Here is a 22079-nt window from a genome sequence, read left to right on the forward strand (position 1 = left end):
GGTAAAGTATTAACAACACCAATTAACATCAATGACAAGCTACAGCATGAAGATGGATCCGAAAAAGAAAACTCACATGTGTTAAGAAGTCTAGTTGATGGTCTGAACTACCTATGTTAGCGTAGTGTTCTTCACATGTCTTTTCACACTGCACCCACTTGATTTCTCGAAATTCAAATCCATAAAGCTTTCCGCAAGCATGGTTGCGGAAGATTTTTGGTTTAAAGTAACATCAATTTAAATTGACTCCGTATAGAATGTCAATTCACATAAATCATAAATGCCGCATGTCACTTTGAATAACAACAGGTGTTGAAGCTAGAGGTATATATCTTTCCCTTTAAAGCATGCAAATCGAGATTAAAATATTGCCATAATTTGTGTATGCAAAATGTTTTATGCTTGTAGATGAGAAATACACAAAGACCCGTTGATGTAATTTTAAACTTTGAGATTGTCAAAAAGAAAAGCATTGTATTAATTATATCCAGCTGACCACACAAATCAACATAATATCAAGAAACTGATAGAAGCAAAGTTGTCTATCAATGTAAAAGAAAGTAAATTACACTAGACCTACAGCCAGCCTTATCACTTCATACGAAAAGAGACGATCAAATGGTCCTTCATAACAGCATGTGCCAATGTGCTACACATAATGGAGTAGACACATATTTGAAAGAAAAGGACACAAAATCATATAAAAGGACATTTAATTGGTAGTTGTATTACTAAAGCAAAGGTTGAGTGACAACCAAAATCCCTAAACAATAAATTGAAAATCCAAATCCATTTAATGGTGCTTCTCAACATCTTGAAGATGTTAAACATATGAAAAGATAAAAACCAAGACAAGAGTGCATCCAAGACATCATTCATCCAAGCGATTAACATTCAAGCAATCATTGGGGAAGTACCACAAATGAGAAGAAAAGAACCTGCCTTTTCGACTTTTATCCAGGGTGGCATGCAAGTAAGCATATCTTATGTATTGCGACTGATAATCAACCCACAATTCTGGTTTAATACCAGCAGAATACTTCAAGTTGTTAATAGAGAATGCACATTCTCCTAATGTTCTTTCCGACAACACCCACTTCATTTCCTCAAAATCTAGTTTGAAAACCTTGTATGAATCTCCTAACCCGCGATACATCAAAGAAAGGTTTTCACCCAAACTTACAAACTCCGGACATAACATGACTACCTTTGGAAAATTCTTGGTTTGGAGTAACTTCAATTTGGGCTCTGGATTGAGTTTCATTTCACATAAACGATAACCCATGTTTAAGGTATATATCTTCCCCTTGAAAGCAACTAAATCAAACAAGGGGAAAGTGGATGATACATGATTCCATGCTCCAGTACCCGCTATAGAAAACCAAAGTTGATAGGTGAATCTATGTAACATCACAAAGGCCCACCCAGATACTAAAGGTGAAAAGACAAGGATACCTCTAACTTTTGCTAGATTAGTACTTGCATTATAGGGGAAACAAGGGAAATGAAGTTCGTGCCTTGTGATAGGATTCACAAGCCTGAAGTCTTTGGTTTTCCACCCGAACAAGATCAGGTAACCACAAGTTATTCCAACACAGATCCTGCCAGCAGAACGGGGAAGGATGGTTTTGAATTTTCTTCCTTCAAAGTCCTCTAGGTGACACTCTTTCTTATAAGAACGATCAGAGATTGACAATAACATAGGTGGTCTGGATGCCATAAAAATCTTCCTGTTATCAAGTGCAAGTGACCTCCATGGTTTGCAAACCCCACTAAATGCAACAAAATCAATGACACCCAATTGCATCATAATTAAAAAAAGCAAATGATGGTCAAGATCTGACCAAGGTGCCACATCACTGTTGTCACAACTCGCGATCCTCTTCCTGCTAGATGATGATGCATCATCATCATGATTCTGGTTTCTGGTCATACTCCGTGTCTTAGCCATTCCTATACTTGGCAAAAGGAAAATAAATATTTAAGATCTTCGTAAATTCAAATTCAACATAAGATACAAGAGATGTAAGCATACACACATATAAAGACGTTACCTGTCCTGACTCCTGAATAATTGAATATTCACAAAATGTTGCAATAAAAGGAGAAAAACGACGTTACTGAATATTACAGTCATAGATACATTTAGATTTCAGAAGCCAAATAAGTGGACTAGTATAACTAACTGAGATCCCAATGAAAAGAAAACATATGCAAACTAGTTGAAGTTGTTTTGCAGTACCATAACAAATGCATGATACACTTAAAAAGGATAAGAACATGTACTCATCATCTCATTGCCAAATAGGTATCTCACCAACTTCTTTCCCCAAATCATAAAGCTTTTGTCTACGAAATATACATCTGGTTGATGCCATCGATGAGTATATTGTTGGGCAGTTGAAGGAATGTGAAGGAAAGAAACTTGTTTCAGCCACTAAAGAAGGGTTAAAGCTTGAAGTGACAAAAAAGAACATCAGAAACAGGAGTCTCTTTAGAAGAAGTTTGAGGGATTTTTTGTATCTATTCTCAGGCCACTAATGTTACACTTGTATTCTCAGTTATTGTTGGTTTACCTTTCATTTTTGCCACTACACTTGAAAAGGAATACAAGAGTGACATTTTTTTTCTTCACCTTGAGGACAAGGTGAAAGTTTGGGCCGGGGGGATTGATAAGCCCCAAACCTATTTGGTCTATATCCAGCAAGCAAGGAAGTCCGAGACTTGATTATTTATGGGTTCTGCAGGCCCCATTCTTGGTGGGCTATTTTGGAACCGAAGAAAGTATATTTATGTTTATTAGTACTTCGAGGATATTTCTTTTTCTTATTTTGTAGTGGTCATAGCACTAACTTAATCATGGGGACAGTACCTTCCTTGGTCAGGTGAGCTGGCAGTTTTGGTTTCAGGTAGGGGGTATATTAGTCTAGCCAGGAGTATTAGGAAGTAGGAAAAAATATTTTGAAAAGTTCTATTTGAACCTGTAGAGTAGGCAATCCCTTTGTTTATCACTGGAATGTGTCATGTACTATGGATTAAGATATTACTGAAAGAACGGTTGATCTCAAACTCCTGACAAACAACCTTGTATTGTGACAACAAGGTGGTAATTTCAGTTACTTACAATCAAGTTCTTCATGACAGAACAAAGCATGTCAAAGCAGATAAACATTTCATCAAAGAAAAGAAAAGACTGGGTTGTGATAAATAATTAAATATAGACGTCTACATTCCTAATGCAGATGAGCATATCAATACACACACTAAAGGACAACCGAAGAATCACTTTTACAAATTGATCCACAAACTGGAAACAGAAGATATCTACAAACCACCTGAAGGATGGAGTTTTCAGAATGTAGAGATACGATTTAATTTAGTTTCCTAAAATAGTTCCCAAAACTCTATTGTAAATTAGGAATTGATGGTGAACTAGTTTGAAAAATTGTCTAAACTAATAAACCGTTAGAAGTGTCCTAAATCCATGTATGTTTCTTCCCTGTAAGATCTTAAATCATCAGGAAAACACAATGTACAGATACAAAATATACTACATTTTCTCCATCACTGGCTCTGCAACGATGTTCCCATTATTTCAGTTTTCATTATATCTGGAACACATAAAAGCAACCAGTATCATAGATTTACAGACCCTCACTGCATTCACAAGAGGATGATGTAGAACTTGAATTTCCAGAACACATAAAAGCAACAAAATTAAATGAATTTACTTCAACTAGGACTTGATACCTAAAAGGTAAGAACCCAAAAAATAAACGCCCTTTTCGAAGGTTGTTAGCAGCAAGTTTTTGCCTATACGGAAACTCGATTTTCATGTGAGAATCCAATTATTAGATCAGAAACGTTAAATCATCGTATAGAGATCTAAAAGCTGATTTTGCAAACATTATTGCAGCTTTATTAGCTGTATAGTGCAAAGTCCAGTGCTAATTAACCAAAAAGAACTGATTAGAACATATTGAATCAATCTAGAGCAAACTCAATTCAGGTGAGATCAGGTCAAAGCCAAATTAACGAAAAACAATCAGATCGGAAAATGATCGGATTTCTAGACTAAAATCCTTAAGAAACTGTATCAAATATTTTAACAATTTGTATCAAATATTTTAACAATTAAGTTAGAGAAAAGGTTTTAATTATGAAAACTATGGTGAAGAGCGAAACACAGAAGATAACTCGACAAGAGGAAACACTCAAATATAGAAGCCAAGGAGAAAAATATACCTGCAATGGTAAAGATACGGCGTTGAAGGTCGAGTTCTAGGGGTTGTACTTGAGACAATTGTGATGCCAGGAGACAGCATAAATACTAAAGATGAGATGGGAATTGAGGGCTTACATTAGGGTCCGATTTCGAGGAGAAATTACAATCATACCCCTTAACAAGGTGTGGTGAATGCACGTGACTTCACATGTGATCATCGTGCTTCCACCGCCGAATCAAAGCTGTATCCGAGCATATAATTCCTGGTATGCATTTGTATAATCAGAAACTTCATATATAGTATAGATGACTTACTCTATATGTCTAGATTAACCATATATTCAACTCACGCGCGAGAATAATGGCGAAATGATTATGGAACTCAAGTATATGATTTGCAATAAATTGTAAGACCTCCATATGAAATATATCCATTCCATGATTGCAACTGAAAATCAGGAATGAAATAATCAGTCAACTGGTGTTTAGAACCTTCTTCCTTCAAAATTCTCTAGGTACGGTAGTCTTTCTCATCAGTATCGATACAGAATAGAGATGTTGTTTCTGCTAGTCATACTCCTTGTCTTAGCCATTCCTCCGCTTTCAAAACATAAATAAGCATCTGAGACATTGGTAAATGCCACATAAGATATAAGCCTTAAGCATACACTGATATGTACATACAGACGCTACCTTTCTCAAATAATCAAACTTTACAAAATATTGTATGGAGAAGAGAAAGCAAATGCAAGATTAAAAAGGGTCTAGAAGTGAAAACAAACACAAAATGTTTGGAGGATATACAATCTAATTGTGCCTGGTAATATTAAGGAAGACCTAGATGATACAGACACTTTTAGAAGAGATGAATGCACTTAACAACAATAGTAATTGGAAATTGTAGATCAAACAAATGGTAAAACCTTAAAAATGTTCTTGGTGAACTAAAAAGGGTGTTGCACCTTTTTGACAAGGTTACAACAACCATAATATCTCTCCTTACCCTAATGCGGTCCTTCTTGTAATCAAGAACTTGCATGATACCAAAATACCAAATTCAATCAAACCCCGATAATCCAACAAATTAATTTAAATCACTTTATCTACACATTATAATAGAGATAATTAGTCGCATATCATCATCATATGAGTTATGAGTTATGAGTTATGACCCAATTTCCCAAATAAAAGACAGAACTATAGATAATTGGGACCAAAAAAACTCATCTGATATAACTATTTCATGATGTGTTAAGTAATTTGTACATTAGTCCATGGCTAATTTAACCTATTAAAACCATAAATGAAAGAAAGAAAAATCAAAAGAAACTAAGCTAAACTAATGGGAACATAAATCTAAGAAATGAAAATCACATTAAACTGAATTATGGATCAATCCCAAGTTTCTAAGTGAGCCTCACACAACCAAAGTCTTCTTATTGACACGTAAAACAACATGATATGCAACAAAAAGTTAGTGTTTAGTACTAACAAAACTCAAATCATGCAAACAGTAATTATAGATCTGTCGACCACTGTACAGGGGCTAATAAGAGATGACGTGGGTATGTGATCACGCATTAACATCCAAATTGCTCTCAAATCACTTATAAACGAAGACGCAATGCTATTGAAAGAGAATTTAACTGATAGAAACCTAGTAGTGAGGAATTTGAGCCGTTGAGTGTGGTTTACCTATCCGACAGAAGTAATCTCGCTATCGGAGGATTTCGTTTCCATGAGTCCACTGACTGATGATGATTTTGTTTCCCTCTTCGGCACTCCTGTATATCGGGGATAATCTAATATGGCCATTGTAATTGCAATGGAAATCCTGAGAAAAGTATTTAAATTTTATCGGTATAAAACTAAAATAAACGGATTTGGATTGAGTTTCTATCAACCCCTTTATTTTATATGTTGGTTGGGTTGTCTGTTTGGGTTCGCTGCCAACCCGTCAACCCAATTATATATATTATATTTAAAAAATAAAATAAAATTATATTTATGAATTAATAAAATATAGTAATATACCGCAAACCCTAAGTCCTAACACTCGTAACCCAAAATATAAATGTGTTGCTTATTAAGTTATTACTTGTTATGTTAAATTGATATTTGGTGTTCATTTTGATTCTAGTCAATGTAAAATGCTTATTAATTAATTTAGTGACGTATATAATTCGTATAAATTTAACATGTGAAAAGTTATCCGAAAATGACCCGAAATCAACCACGAACCCATATACTTAATCGGGTATGTGGGTAATGGGTTTGCTTGGGTTGATGTTTCCACCTGCAAACACATATATTATACTAGACGAATTCTCGCGCGTTGCGCAACGTAGTTAAAAACATATTGTTAAAATGTTGAAAAACATATGTTTAAAATGGTTATGTTATTGACATTAACTTGGACATAATATTTTAAACAATATTATTCATTGACATCAACTCACCTTCACCATTAATAAAATTAAATATAATTATCTATTTAATATTATTTTTAACAATTGTTATGATTGATTAATTTAAATTTTTACTTATGCGATTATTTTCTAATTTCAATAATGATGTTCATTTAAAATACAGTTTATTTGTTGTTAACGTTATGTAATTTATAAATTGATGTTATTATCATTTAAAATTATTGTTCTTTAGTTTTACACCACTTATTATTATTAATAAGTTAAAGAATACTTTTAAGAAACATTTAATATTACTATTAAAATGTGAAACGTACACTAAATAATAAACTGATAAGATAGACAATTTTCATTTCAAAAGAGACGTGCATTGATAATATAACATATCTGTAACATCCGTTCCAGGTAATAATTTAATTTTCTCAATGTTAGGGTTTTGGTGTTGGAACTCGACGATTTGGGAGCTCCGAATCGTCGAGTAGAGGCTATTATGTGGACGTCTGTGCTAAACCCTAATCCCCATTCTCTTTCATTTTGTGAGCTAGAGTGACTTTTGAAGCTTAAGAAGAAGGAGATAGTGAGAAGAAGGAGAAGATCCAGCAAACCAAGCCCTCACTCTTGAGCTTGACCATCTTGTGGACTGTTGTAAGTCTTCAAGACTTGATTTTTATCTTAGAATATGGCTAGATCTTGAGTTTACCCTTCAGTTCCTATCATTCCTGTTGATTGCATGCATGGGGTTCATAAAGTTTGCAACTTTATGGATCTCCAGGGCAAAATAGTCCCAAGGTGGGCTAGATCTAGCTTTTGGTCAAGCAAGGATGCCATGCAAGGGTTTTAAGTGTATTTTTTCCCTTTTTGGACATTTTGATTAAAGGACATGCATTAGACATGTATGTCAATAAAGCATCCATCTTTGGAACGTTTTGAGGACTAGAAACTCTTCTGGAAAGGAGGGATTCCAGATCCCTAAAGTATTGGACCAGATGGCTAAGTTTTGGAGCTTTCCAACCTTTGATAATGGCCTTAGAGATTTTGGAGTGGTTCTAGAATGTAAATTTGGAAACTTTACCCTTCTAGACACCTTAGGGTTTCAGATCTAAGCCCTGGAGTCCCTGCATTCGATGGATTATCATAATAAGCAATCAGGGAGGGGAACTCGACGAGTTGCCTTGGCCACTCGACGAGTCGGGTCGGGTTTCCCCGACTACTGGATATCAAGTAGGCTCGTCGAGTTGATGAAACAACTCGGCGAGTTGGCTAGGGTTTGTTCAAGTGTTCTGGACTCTGCAGGAACTCGACGAGTTGCTAGATGCACTCGACGAGTTGAGGTCAACATGGACTGTTGACCTTGACTTTGACCAGGGTTGACCTGGGTTGACTTTGAGGGTAATTATGGAATTATGAAAAGTTAATCAAACAATGATTATAGGCGGTTGAGTTGGAGCAACACGTGGGACATATCTGATTCTATTTCGTCAGTTCAGCATTCGAGAAGTGAGTCTTCTCACCATACTAATGGGTCTACGACACCAAGGCCTGCCCAATTTTATGATATGTGGTACACTAGTTGTAGTAGAGATATGTGGTATGATAGCTAGCTTTATGCTAAGTGGTATGCTAGTGATTATGTGATATTTGCATGGAAGACCCCGGGGGAGCCCGTGGCAGTTGGATATAAGACCATGTGGGGGAGCCCATGGCATTCCTAGGTAAAGACCATGTGGGGAAGCCCATGGCATGATGGTATAAGACCCTGGGGTGGAGCCCACGTCATCCTTATATGTTTATGTATGTGTTATGTAGTATGATACATACTTCCGTGATATACAATATGCTAGTTGATTATGTATGTTATTGCATGGAAGACCCCGGGGGGGAGCCCGTGGCAGTTGGATATAAGACCATGTGGAGGAGCCCATGGCATTCCTAGGTAAAGACTATGGGGGAGCCCAATGCATGAAGGTATAAGACCCTGGGGGGAGCCCACGACATCCTTATATGTTGGTATGCATGGCTTGTGTGGTATGTGTAGCTTTTATAGCTAATATGATATGTGTTATGTGGATTGTGTGTGGGGTATGCTCTGAGGGACTCACTAAGCATTAGCTTACAGTTTGTGGATTTGTTTCAGGTACATCTGAGCCCAAGGGCAAGGGAAAGGCTTGATGGCGCTGCGTGCACTCTCTCAGGCATTTTATGGGACACTCTGATATTTTGAAATAACATGTAACTGATATGGGTTTTGAAAACAATTGTACTTGGATGTTGTGGTTGATGGAAGTGTGTTTTGGTTAATTAAAAATGAAAAATTTTCTTTTGAAAAATGGGGTCGTTACAAGTTGGTATCAGAGCCTTGGTTTGAGGGATTCGGGCACACTCTCGGGTGTGTCAGGTTTCTAACTAAGGAAATGGTAAAATTGGAAAAGATGAGAGTGCAACACGCGTAATCAGCTGAGCCAAGTAAGTAATTCCCCGATATGTTAGCTATGTTATACTGATATTTGAGCTTTGATAATCGTATGGAACTTGCTATGTGTATGCTTTTAAAATTGTATACGGTTAGGAGCTTATAGCCTTAGAATGATTGATTTGGCCTTATTTCCTGTTCCTTGTCTGGTTGTGGTCCTAGGGTAGAATCTCTTATTCGAAAGTCTATTTGATCCTTTTCTGTGTATAATTTGCATGCATAAAGGCAACCTGTTATGATTGGTTTGATTGATATGGGTAGAGCAAATCTTAGGACAGCCTGGGATTTGAGTTATGCGGTGGCTTGTGGGATATGAGTTATTTTGGGACGAATTGGAGTTATCAGGTAGGGCCTTGGGGAAAGGTACAGGTAGGTGTGGAAGGTAGTATTGGGCCCGTACTACTGAAAGCACAGGACCTGTACCCGAACCAGTGCTAGATTTGGCAGCTCTAAGGAGGACCGGTGTGGGAAGATCCCCTATATAGATATCCTGATTATTATGATTTATGACATTTCAGTTCAGCATGGTGGTGATGCAGTTTGGGACAGGGGGTCAGGATCAGGATCAGGATCAAGATCGGGATCCGGATCGGGCAGCGGTGCAGAGTTCATTGATGAGAGGCTGCGTGAGCTCATCGCAACCGAGGTTACGAGAGGCATTCTTGACGCTACCCCAGTTATCTTTGGGACAGTTAAGGAGGGTATGATGGAGATTATGGAGGAGAGGCTCAGGTCATTCAGGGTCGAGATTGTTGCGAGCCAAGTCGGGGCCCGAACTCCCTCGTTCCGGGAGTTCAAGGCGTGTGGGGCGCCGGAGTTCTTCGGGGTCAGGGACCCCATTGTTAACCGACATTGGGTAGCGGATATCGAGAATGCCCAACGCACGAGTTCTTACCCGGATGCGGCAAAGGTAGGTTTTGGTTCATGCATGTTGAGAGACAGAGCCCGAGACTGGTGGGGCGAGGTGACTAGTCAGGTGGGAATAGTCGGCGTGGCTGAGATGACATGGGCCGAGTTTGTTCGGCGATTTGACTTGGAGTTTGCACCAGCTATTGAGGAGCAATGGATGGTGAGGGAGTTCCAGGAGCTCCAGCAGACCACCGAGACTGTGGCGGAGATCACCGCCAAGTTTCAGGAGCGAGCATTGTTGATCCCACAATATGCTACCGATGAGGACATGCGGAGGACGAGATATCATTCCATGCTGAGGGATGATATCCGGGAGTTTGTGAGTTTTACAGGGTGCAAAACCCTGAATGAGATGGTAGAGAAGTCCCGTCAGAGGGAGATGGAGTTGGACTTCCACACCAAGCGGAAGCCGGAGCAGGCACAGGCAGCGGTGGGCCAGGCTAAAAAGCCTAAGACCTCAGACACTTCCAGCAGGGTCCAACAGGGCCGGGGCCAGTGTGCCAGGTGCGGTAAATCGCACAGTGAGGCTTGTCGGACAGTAGGCTCAGGATGTTACGCATGCGGCCAACAGGTTCACTTGAGCAGGGATTGCCCCAAGAAGGGCTTGATATGTTTCCACTACAACCAGACTGGCCATAAAAAGGCCGATTGTCCGAGGTTGCAGGGAGGGGGAGCAGCAGTGGCGGTGCTCGCGCCCGCCACGATGAGGATTACTGACGGCCGCCCTGCTAAGGCAGATGCTCTAGCGGTGAAGAGCCGCGCATTTTAGCTGACTACCGAGGAGACTCGGGCAGCGCCAGGCGTTGTGGTTGGTACGTTTTTATTCTTCTCTGCACTCTATTTATTTGCATTGCTTATGTGTGCGTTGTGCTTGTATAGGGACTTTTTGGTCAATGGTATGTCGGCTCATGTTTTGTTTGATTCGGGTGCGACCCGATCGTTCGTGTCTCTTGCGCTTAGCAAGAAGTTCTGGGATGCACCGGGAACTTTGGATTCCCCGCTCGAGGTAGAGATTGCAGACGACCGCACCGTGATTTTTGTGAGGGTGTATCATGACTGTGTCCTGAATGTGTTGGAAGAAAGGTTTCGCATTGATTTAGTCCCGATACCGCTGCGAGGGCTGAAGGTGATTTTCGGGATGGATTGGTTGGGGGCCAATGGGTCCATGATCGATTGCGAGCGTCAGTGTAACGCCCGTAGATCCGGGCTAGTCAATTTAGAGACAATAAGCGTCAAAAATGACTTTTTTATAAAAGATTATTTAGAATGAATAATCTTAACTAAGTTGTAGTGGTCGTGGCAAGGTTTCCGAATATATAAAGAATGTCGAAATCCGAGTTATAACGAAGAACTTATGACCTGTCGAAGTTTCGTAACAGAACCGGTACGAAACTACGTGACGTAAATAGTGAATTTACGATAGAGCGATATTTAGCCTTAGCGATCTAAACGATAGTCGTAGAATAAGTTAAACTGAGAGCGTGCATAAGAAGAACGTCTAAATCTGACTTCGTATGAGGAAGTTATGATTTTTCTAAGTTTCGACTTAGCGGTGTGCAGCCCAAAGTTCGAATATGAGATCGAATGATATTTGGCCGAAACAATCTAAACGAGAATCGAAGATCTCGTCGATAGTAGTCCAACAGTGAAAAGACAGACGAAAACGGACGTCGGATGAAGAAGTTATGATTTTATAACGGAGTTTTCCTGTCTCAGCCTACTAAAAATAATATAATAAAAATAAATCAAAATTAGCCAATAGAGTCTAAATGAAAGTTGTAGAGCATAGTCTCACCTACGCGTGGATATAAAGAACGTCGAAAACGGAGTTCGTATGAGGAAGATATGAATTTCTGAAGTTTTTAAATAATTAAAATATATTTATTTAATTATAAAATCGGATAATACAAAACCCGTGACTCATCCGGCCCTATCCACCCGGTACGCCCAGCGTACCTAGATGTACGCCCAACGTACATGTCGACGGAGGATTACGCCCAGTGTAATTTGGGGTTACGCCTAGCGTAACTCGGGGTTTCAGCCCCTATAAATAGAAGTCGAAGACAGCCGAGTTCTTTGCTCATTTTCTTTCCTTCTCTCTCGTTTTTGCATCGTTTTATGTGCAAGAAATATCCCGAAGCCCCGGTATTAATCCCGAGCCCCGAAGCGAGTCCCGAAGCCCCGAAGATCCCGAGAAGTAAAATTCCCGAGCCGAAGCTCTGCGCGCGTGAAGCCCGGTTTTTGGAGAAAACATCCCGGTTTCGTCGGAAAAGATTATTTCAAGAGACGAGGTGTTGTCCGATCATCGTCTTATCATGTGAGTGTGTAGTTACTTTCTTCTAACACATAAATATGAAGTATTTGCTATGAAATACGTGTTATGTGTTATGTATTGTTTGTTTATTTGAGATGGGTGTGGAATGGATGTTTTATACAGGTTTTTAATGATTTAAACCATATATGTATTTTATAACTACAAATATGTTAGGTAGAACATGGGTAGATGAAATATTTGGTGACTATGAGACGTAGTGCCTATTGTGTAAACCCCAGTGACTATGAGACGTAGTGCCTATTGTGTAAACCCTGGTGACTATGTGACGTAGTGCCTATTGTATAAACCCTGGTGACTATGAGACGTAGTGCCTATTGTATAAACCCTGGCGACTATGTGACGTAGTGCCTGTTGTATAAACCGTGGTAGCAAATGGATTTTGTACCAATCCCTTAGGTCAATCCTTAGGAATGAATGAATGAAGGATAATTGACTCTTAGGGTAAAGCTTTAAGAAACAGAAGAAGATAATGGGGATGGGTAATTTGGGTTGATTGTCTGATGATTAAATATAATATTATATCTTATTGTGGGTTGAAACCCTATATGCTCACCAGGCTCCCAAGCCTGACCCACTCAGTTTTCTTTGCATTACAGGTAATGGCACAAGGGTATAAGTTGGTGGACTTGACGAGAGATTTTGGATTATAGATCAGTAGTTATAAATAACTGTTGTAAGGTCTATTTTATGTTGTTTATGCTTTTGGTCTGTATCGGAACATGACATCCCGAGATTTTTTTATTTAATGAAAATACATTTCTTTAAAGAAATGCTTTGATAAATTCTTATCATATTTGGTTTTGGGAACAAATTCCGCAACTCTTTTAATCAAAGGATTATTCTGATTTTATAAAACAAAGCATAAACAAATCGGTCTTTTCTGGCCGTGAAAATGGGGATGTCACAGTTGGTATCAGAGCATTAGTTTAAGCGAACTAGGAATTTGTAGGATTTCTAGACTTAAAATTAGAATGTTAAGCGATGATTGTGAGATGAGTGTCTACCATATTTTAGACACGAGCAGTAGTATATTTTAGGAAAGATGCCTAAAATGCTTTTATGTGCTAAATGCTATATGTTTGCCATATATGATATTGTTTGTTCGGATCTATGGTCTGTTGCCGACCGGATCTGGAGACCTTATGTGTTTAGGATTCTAAGCGTACGAATATGATATTAGAACTAGCATGTAAACGTTTCTGAGTGATAAGGATGATTTGAATATCTATCGTGAATGAGGATCTAATTTCACCTTACTCGGTGTATAGATCAAAAATGGTGAGAACAAGGAGTGGAGTTGGAAACATGGACGAAAACAAGAATCAAATACCTGTGATAGAGCAAGTAGCTGTTGCAGCAGCAGCACCTGAGCCAATGACTATGGCTGGAGTACAATTGATGATTCAGACGATGCTGGATCGTCAGATGGAGGAAACCAGACGTCTGCTTAGGCAGAAACGCGAAGAACTGTCAATTCAAGTCGAAGAGCCCGAAGTAAATAGAGGGCAGTTTGAAGGAGGAAACTTTAGTGGGATCATTGGTCAAGACGACCCACCGATTGTTAGGCATAATAACCAGGATAGAGGAAACGATGGAAGAGGATGCAAGTACAAGGACTTCATGGCATCCAAACCCCCATGTCTTTCTGGAAACCCAACACCGGTACAAGTTATGGACTGGATCTCCGAGATGGAGACGATGTTTGAAAGTTGTGAATGCAGCAACAAGCAGAAGACCGCTTTTGCGATTCCTCTATTAAAATCAGGAGTATTGAGCTGGTGGAAGCTACTTGCTAGTTCTATGCCTAAGGGGGAAGCTAGCAAGATGTCGTTGGAGGATTTTGTGGTGCAACTAAAGATGCAATACTGCTCTAAGCATGATCTTCTAGAAATCAACAATGAGTTTCAGAATCTGAAAAAGGGAAAATTGAGTGTCACTAAATACGCTACAAGCTTTACGGAGAAGATGAAGCTTATCCCATATCTACTTCCAACAGAACTTTCCAAGGTCAACAAGTTTGCCCACGGATTACCAGCGGACATTGGTCCAGTGGTCAAGCAAGCAACCACTTTGAAAGTCGCCATCTGGGCTGCTAGGAATGTCAAGACTCAGATAAGAGAGAAAGGTCTGGAGAGAGCTGAAGTTGGAGAGAAAGGAAGCATGAGGGATCTTTAGTGATCAACAAAGAAAGCAAATTCTCGAAATCTGGGGGAAGAGATGAAGCTAAGTGGTGCGAGAAGTGTAAAAAGAAACACTTCGGGAAGTGTAGCGAGGAGATGACTTGCTACAAATGTGGGAAGACATGGCATTACGCCAACAAGTGCGCATCCAACAAAAAGGTGTGCTACGGGTGTAACGAAGAAGGGCATGTTTCTAGAGACTACCCAAAGAAAAACGCACCGCCACAGCCAAGGGCATTCCACATGATCCTCGACGAAGCGAATCAAGGATAAGGATTTTATATCCAAGGATCAAGTTATGAAGTAGCTGTGCGAATAGTAACTTATGATGTAGCCTGTTAGAGGCATAGAATAGGGTGAACTTGAATTTTTGTGTAATCGTTTCAAGTTATAATATAAACCCTGGTTTTGTGATATTTATTGTTTTAATACCTGATGTGTTAAATGATTGTGTGATTTTTGTATAGTGACATGGTTAGACTGAGAGACAATACTTGGGACGAGTATGAGTAGGTGTGAATGGTAGTAGAGATCTATGCTACCGGAAGCACAGGACTCGCACTTAGATCAGGGAAAATCGCAAGGTTACCGAGAAGCTAGTAATTGATTCCGTTTTATTCAAGTATGTCATTACCATTGTTTCGGTAATGACTAGTAAGATGGTTGTTATTCCGACCCTAGTGGTCATATCGAAATAAGTCCGACTACGATAAGTTTGTTACGTGGTTCAGAGAACTAAGTTCAATGTAGCATCTGACTTAAGCCGGAAGATTGAAATCAAAGCGATCATTGGTATCACGCTCGTTGTTAAAGAAGTTAGTAGCTAGAAATGCTACATGCTAAAATACGATTATATCACATTAGAATATGAAGGAAGGTATATTCCATTCTGGAAATTTGACTCTAAGAGACTTGAGTCTAAGCGTTGTCTTTGTCACACCCCCAAACCAAGGATGGCGGAAACGTCCGGGGGTGGAGGACTTCATGTATAGTATCATAACAACAATTGTAATAGTAATTCAACCAAACACAACCAACATATATATAATTGAAAAAGTTACATCATTGTATGAATTACATGTTTACGAATCAATTACAATATGTTAACAAAATATGAAATAGTAGACGCCTTAGCGTCCCATCCTCAAAAGCACTTGATTACCTGTTTAATGATTTCCTAAGAATACAAGTTGTTTGAAAAAGTGTCAACACAAAGGTTGGTGAGTTCATAAGCTTTTGTTTGGTATTATTAAAAGCCTTTCGTTTGTAAAAGTAGTATTTGTGTTAGAAAATCTAATATTTTCCTTAATGTGTAAATGTAGTCTTAAAAACCCAAAGACCGAAATATACAAGTAATTTGTCATATTTATAGTAAAACAATGCAAGTTTAAATCGACATAAACTCGTTAAATTTTAATGAAGTTCCCGTAAATTCCAATGTTTATTAATACTTTATGTGAGTTTATTATAACCATACTATGACCAAGGTTGCCTAAAACGACGTTCTTCAGGCGTCGGAAATGTTATGACATTTGTCACCCCAGACCTGCCGGTCTAGCTGTTGCATGCAGCTTAGGTGTGGGTTTGTCAAACCCAATATAGATCTATACACAAGTATCACGCTCTCCCTCAAGGAGACTCTGGTTACAATACAGGACTTAATGGTAATTTGAAGTAAATGTCTCACAAAGTAATTAACGGAATTACGTGTTATGAAAACTTGGTACCGTATGGCCGTACCTTGCTTAATGAAAATATCCTTTGTATAAATGTACCCTTTTTCAATGTATGTGCTATGTAATGTATCATAAACTATACCTATTATAGTTTATCAACCAAGGGTAGTACGTAGTAATGTATGCAAACTATATTTAAAATAGTTTATTAAATGTTTGAATGTATCGTTAACGGAAATACGTGTTATTAAAACTTGGTACCGTATGGCCGTACCTTGCTTAATGAAAATATCCTTTGTATAAATGTACCATTTTTAAATGTATGTGTTATGTAATGTATCATAAACTATACCTATTATAGTTTATCAACCAAGGGTAGTACGTAGTAATGTATGCAAACTATATTTAAAATAGTTTATTAAATGTTTGAATGTATCGTTAACGGAAATACGTGTTATGAAAACTTGGTACCGTATGGCCGTACCTTGCTTAATGAAAATATCCTTTGTATAAATGTACCATTTTTCAATGTATGTGTTATGTAATGTATCATAAACTATACCTATTATAGTTTATCAACCAAGGGTAGTACGTAGTAATGTATGCAAACTATATTTAAAATAGTTTATTAAATGTTTGAATGTATCGATTGTACTTTGATTATAATCACTTGTTATTCTTTATATTTTATATGTCCAAATCCATTTGTAAACTGATGTGTGTCTAAATATTAGGATAAAATGTCATATATTGCAATAACATATAATCACATAAAGATATACACCTTGCTCAACATGTTACAAGGTGAAATGAAATTAACAGCAACTTTTCGTTGAAAACAGTTTCTGTTACTGTTCTTAGAAAATTTATAAAAAAATCATCAAAGCTCTAAATCCAAATCCGCAAATTTTGAGAGTTTGGAATATGAGTCTAGATTGTTCGTAAATTTTATCATGATTTTTAGTGATCTCTAACAGAGGTGAAAATGTTCATAATCACAGACTGGTCCGGGTTTGCCTCTGAAATGACAGGCAGTTTTGTAAAAATCACCATAAATTGTAGAAAAATCATATGGAGATGTGCAAGTAGCCATTTTAAAGCTAAGAGTTTGAACTACTTGCACCTTGAACAGTTTTGAAAACTAAAATATTTAAGTTGACCAAAACAGTCCGTGATTAAAGCCCATCTTTTCTGATGTAATCTGTTAGAAAAAGTTTAATTGTGTTCTTGATGATTTTACTTGTATTCCCCCCTTAAAACTTAAGAAAAACATGTAAATGTAGGGGTATGAACTCACCTTATGTGGTTTCAGTAGATGAAAGTGAGAGAGAGGAAGTGTTCAACCAAAGAACACTAAGAAGATGTCTTGATGATTCGAGAATCTAACACCGAATAAGATGGAACTTGTGTAAGATATCAATGATTTGAGTAGAATGGAGTTTAATAATTATGTGAATGATGAATATACTTACTAATTGAAGAAAGAAATCCCTGGAGAAAGCCTTGAAGTTCTTGAAGTTGAGAGAAAAGATGAGAGAATTTTGGAGAGTGTTCTTGGTTGCTAAGTGTAGAATGAAAGAATTTTATGGAGAATGAGGAGAGAGGATCAATCCTCCAGCTCTTAGAACGTGGGAAGAGCTGGAGATTGGGTGTAAAGGTCCACTAAGGAGACAAGGGGTAGTGGGAAAGAGTGGCTAATCATAGAGTGAGGTGGTGGTGGTTTGCTTTTGCCATAAATTAAGGAAAAGCAAATATTCCCTCAATAATTAGTTCAACCACTAATTCTTTTAATATATTTTATAAAAACCCTGGAGATTTATATATTTTGGGGCCTTAGTTTATAAAATAAATTTTTGGGTGAAAATCCCACGTTAAAATAATGAAAAACGGAGTTAAAACGAAGTCGTAGTCGAAAACCGGGAAAAAAGGCTGAATCTGCGAAGTTGCTCGGTCCTGGGCCGAGGTTCGGACCTGAGGCTTCGGACCCGAGGCTTCGGTCCTGAGGCTTCGGTCCGAGGCTTCGGTCCTGAGCACTTCGGATGCGAGGCTTCGGTCCTGAAGCTTCGTTTTTGGGTCCTTAAGGCTATTTTACCCGTTTTTACCCCGTTTCAAGTGGTTTTTGACCCGGTTAAGGGTCGTGATGACCCGAATGATTACAAAACGTTAAAGGAACTTTTGAGAGAGATTTGGGAGAGATTTCTAATAGAGAGAGATTGAGTGAAAGAGATTGAGAGAGAGTTCTTTTGAGACCTTTTTGAGTGTTTGGCTTTGAAACGCAAGGTCCGTAAACCCCGTTAAGCCATGATTTAGTGTCCTACACAATCCCGATGATTGTGCAATAGTGTTTTATCGCTTTGGTTCGTTGTTTAGCACTGTTAAGGCTAAGGAAAATCAAACACATGAATTTTCGAAATGATGTTTTCTCATTAAAATAGCGAATTGTACAGTGATTACATAACGTAAACCATAACATACAAGGGTTATTGGAGTTGACCGGATTGACTTGTTGACTTTGTTTGACTTTGACTTGACCGAAATTTGACGGTTGTCACATCATCCCCCTGTTAGAAGGAATTTCGTCCCGAAATTTGCATTTGACTGGGACATCAAGAGTTTGGGAAAAGATGTGGGTATTTTTGTTTCATTTGATCTTCGCGTTCCCAGGTGAACTCAGGCCCTCGTTTAGCGTTCCAACGGACCTTCACGATGGGAATACGACTTTGTTTCGTTCGTTTGATTTCCCGATCCATGATTTTGACTGGTTCCTCCACGAAGTGGAGATTTTTGTTAGCTTCGATTTCGTCGAGTGGTATTACGAGGGTCTCGTCGGATAGATTTTGTCAATCATATTTTCGGGGTAAAAAAAAATAAAGTTTTATTAGTTACCTATAGCGACGACTTGTCGTCACCACAGGTTTAATTTATTACGATGACTTGTTGTCGCTATAGGTTTTTAACAAGAGCCAACGACATACCTATAGCGACACACAAGTCATAATTTGCATGTGTGAAGACTTGGAGTACTTTCTAACTGGTTCATGTGTGAAGACTTGGAGTACTTTCTAACTGGTTCATGTGTGAAGACTTGGAGTACTTTCTAATGAAAACTGTGCTACTGGGGAAATTGGAAACTGGAACGTAGCTTCAAAGTCAAGAATATGCAGTAGGCATGTGATACATTAAATGCATGAGGCACACAAGTCATAATTTGCAGCAACATATCCGTATATGTGTGTGAATTGAAGAAGAAGGTTACGGCTCAAAGAATATATATATATATATATATATATATATATATATATATATATATATATATATATATATATATATATATATATATATTCATTTTCTCTTCATTTGTTAGATACACAATAACCATAACATCATAGACTATATATATTCCATTTCATTTGTAATTTTCACTAGTTTATATTCCGCGAGTGTTACCGAAATCATTTATCAATTTTTCAGAAGTGCTTAACTTGTTTTGTTGCATTCCCAACAATTTGCTTATTAATTACTTCTCCTACTTTACTTATATAAATCATCACATTCTTACCGTGACTTTTAACTTCTCCCTCACAAATGGATCCACCTGCAGATCATCAAAACCCCATAGATGACCTCGATTGGTTTCAGTACTTTGATCATCAAGATCTTTTCAGGCATATATAAACGTCACTCATTACACCATCTTACGCACAGAAAAGTGATTTTGTCGACATTGATCAAAACATGGTTTGGATTTGTAGTGATCAAAAAGAGTATTTCATCGTGTTGGATTTGATTATCTTGAGTTTTTTTTTTTTTTTTTTTTGGATTTTTGCAGTGGTGACATGCTCAACCATCATGATTACGAGTTGTCGGAAAAATTGCATGAAGGGCTCGATCAGAACGTTTCCACAGTACTTAACAAGGATCAAAACATCATTTCTAGAAATGAGTTTCACGATCTTGATCCCCTTGAAGATATAAGCTTATGGGATTGTTGGGAGGATGGTAATTTACCATTGGTTAGTTTCAGTGAAGACTATAAATCCGGTGGTGAGGCTACATGTAGTGCTAGTGCTGTCACCACTGATCACGGTGGCCGGAAGGTAACAAAGAGATTGAGACCATTGGAGTTTGAAGAGATAGAGAAGTACTTTGAGATTCCGATAATCATGGCAGCAAAGGAACTAGGGATAAGTTTAACAGTGTTGAAGAAAAGATGCAGAGAGCTAAACATAAACAGATGGCCTCATAGAAAACTTAAGAGCCTTCAATCCCTCATTGAAAATGCCAAGGTAAATTATGATAATAACCTTCTATACATTACTCATGCACTTGGTAACCAAAGTAGTTTTGGTATTTTCTAAAATTTTAATCGTTAGCTTCTTTATAACTAAACATAGGTCCTAGGCATATGCCACATCAAATCAATTGATTTACTACGATCTCCTGATTTATATTTATATAAACTTAACTCATTGTAAATTTTGTGAACTCACATGAAAAATATATTGTATCTACCTTTAAAAAAAATTAGGAGTTGGGATTAAACGAGGAGATAGAGACGTTAGAAGGGCACAAGAAGATGATGGAGAAATTGCCAGGTATGGAATTGACAGAAAGAACAAAGAAGCTTAGGCAAGCTTGCTTCAAAGCTATTTATAAGAAGAGAGGACTTAACAATCCTTAGCCATTTTGTTATCATTCGTGGATTTTAATCTACATTGTATGCGTTTTTCTCTTGATAGTTTGATACTCTTTTTTTTAGTTTCATTTTATGTATTTGTCTATTGATTTTTAATGCAGAAAATTTTGTATAATTTGGGTATTATAGTTTGTATTATGTATTTAGCCATATTTTAGATTGCCGACATGACTACGCCGACGACTCTATACCAGAGGTCTATATAAATAGACTTATGAATTTAGTAGGAATAACTTGATTATAATCTTGTGATTTGTTCCATGTCTGATCCACTCCTAAGATTCACTTGACATGCCCCCAGTTATGTGTAATTAAAATTTTATTAGACTGTTGATCCTAATGAGTCTACCCTAAGTCCACAACCAAACAAGGAACAGGTCCTAAGGCGGACTCACCATTTCTAGGTCAATCATTCCTTAATTACACATAACTTCGAGGTACACCTAAAGAATCTTAGAGTTACCAGTTGTAAATTGTTTGTAATACCAAGTAGTGAGATTCAATGAAATAAAATGCATGCCTATTTCATTGATAAACCTTTTAGTAAATATCCTTACCATTTATATACACATGTATAATTTCGCACTTTAGTGAACTATTCTTGGTGTTTCTGTTAACGTCTTGGAGATGGAGTTATGGTAGTGGGTAGAAGTAGGTTTTGTACGGGCGTTAAAATTTACACATCATGTTGCTCCTGCGAGAATAGGGGTAGAAGAGATAATTAATAGACGCCTAATCCTATAATTACTTATAGGGGTGATCCTTATTAGTTACGTCTATAATCACGTAGTGCATATCAGTTATACATAATTTGAGATAGAATAGACTTTCGAATAAATGACTCTACTCTAAGTCCACAACCAAACAAGGAACAGGAAGTAGAGCAATAGTCATAGATTCCGAGTCTATAATATCTTTAATTATGCATAACCTTGGCGTATGCACTCAGTTATCATAGGCCTACTAATAGAGGTCTTTAGTTTTCACATAAGTTGGTTATAGTATCACCAAATACTCCTATAGTATTTTTAGCTGTTTAGATTCGATTCTTAAAGTATTCTCTGTAGGGTGTAGTTAGGTTGATAGATTTGTTGCCCATTATGACTATCCCCCAGTATATGCAAGTCACTCCTCGGACAGATATAGTTGATCAGGCTATATC

The 22079-nt window shown here is 37.8% G+C and overlaps 1 protein-coding gene across 1 annotated transcript; it reads right to left on the minus strand.

The window, feature by feature from the left end:
• Window positions 1-871: 871 nt before the first annotated feature.
• On the minus strand, window positions 872-1951 carry LOC145104730 (uncharacterized). Its single transcript, XM_079041925.1, has one exon. The coding sequence runs from the start codon at window positions 1949-1951 to the stop codon at window positions 872-874; it is 1080 nt and encodes a 359-aa protein (XP_078898051.1).
• Window positions 1952-22079: the final 20128 nt, after the last annotated feature.

This window comes from Lactuca virosa, chromosome 4, assembly GCF_052849685.1.
Source record: "Lactuca virosa cultivar CGN04683 chromosome 4, Lactuca_virosa_CGN04683_v6, whole genome shotgun sequence".
NCBI lineage: Eukaryota > Viridiplantae > Streptophyta > Magnoliopsida > Asterales > Asteraceae > Lactuca > Lactuca virosa.

Bases quoted from the DNA above. Each gene is read 5' to 3' on its own strand.
- LOC145104730 (XM_079041925.1), bottom strand. From the start codon at position 1,951: ATGGCTAAGACACGGAGTATGACCAGAAACCAGAATCATGATGATGAT.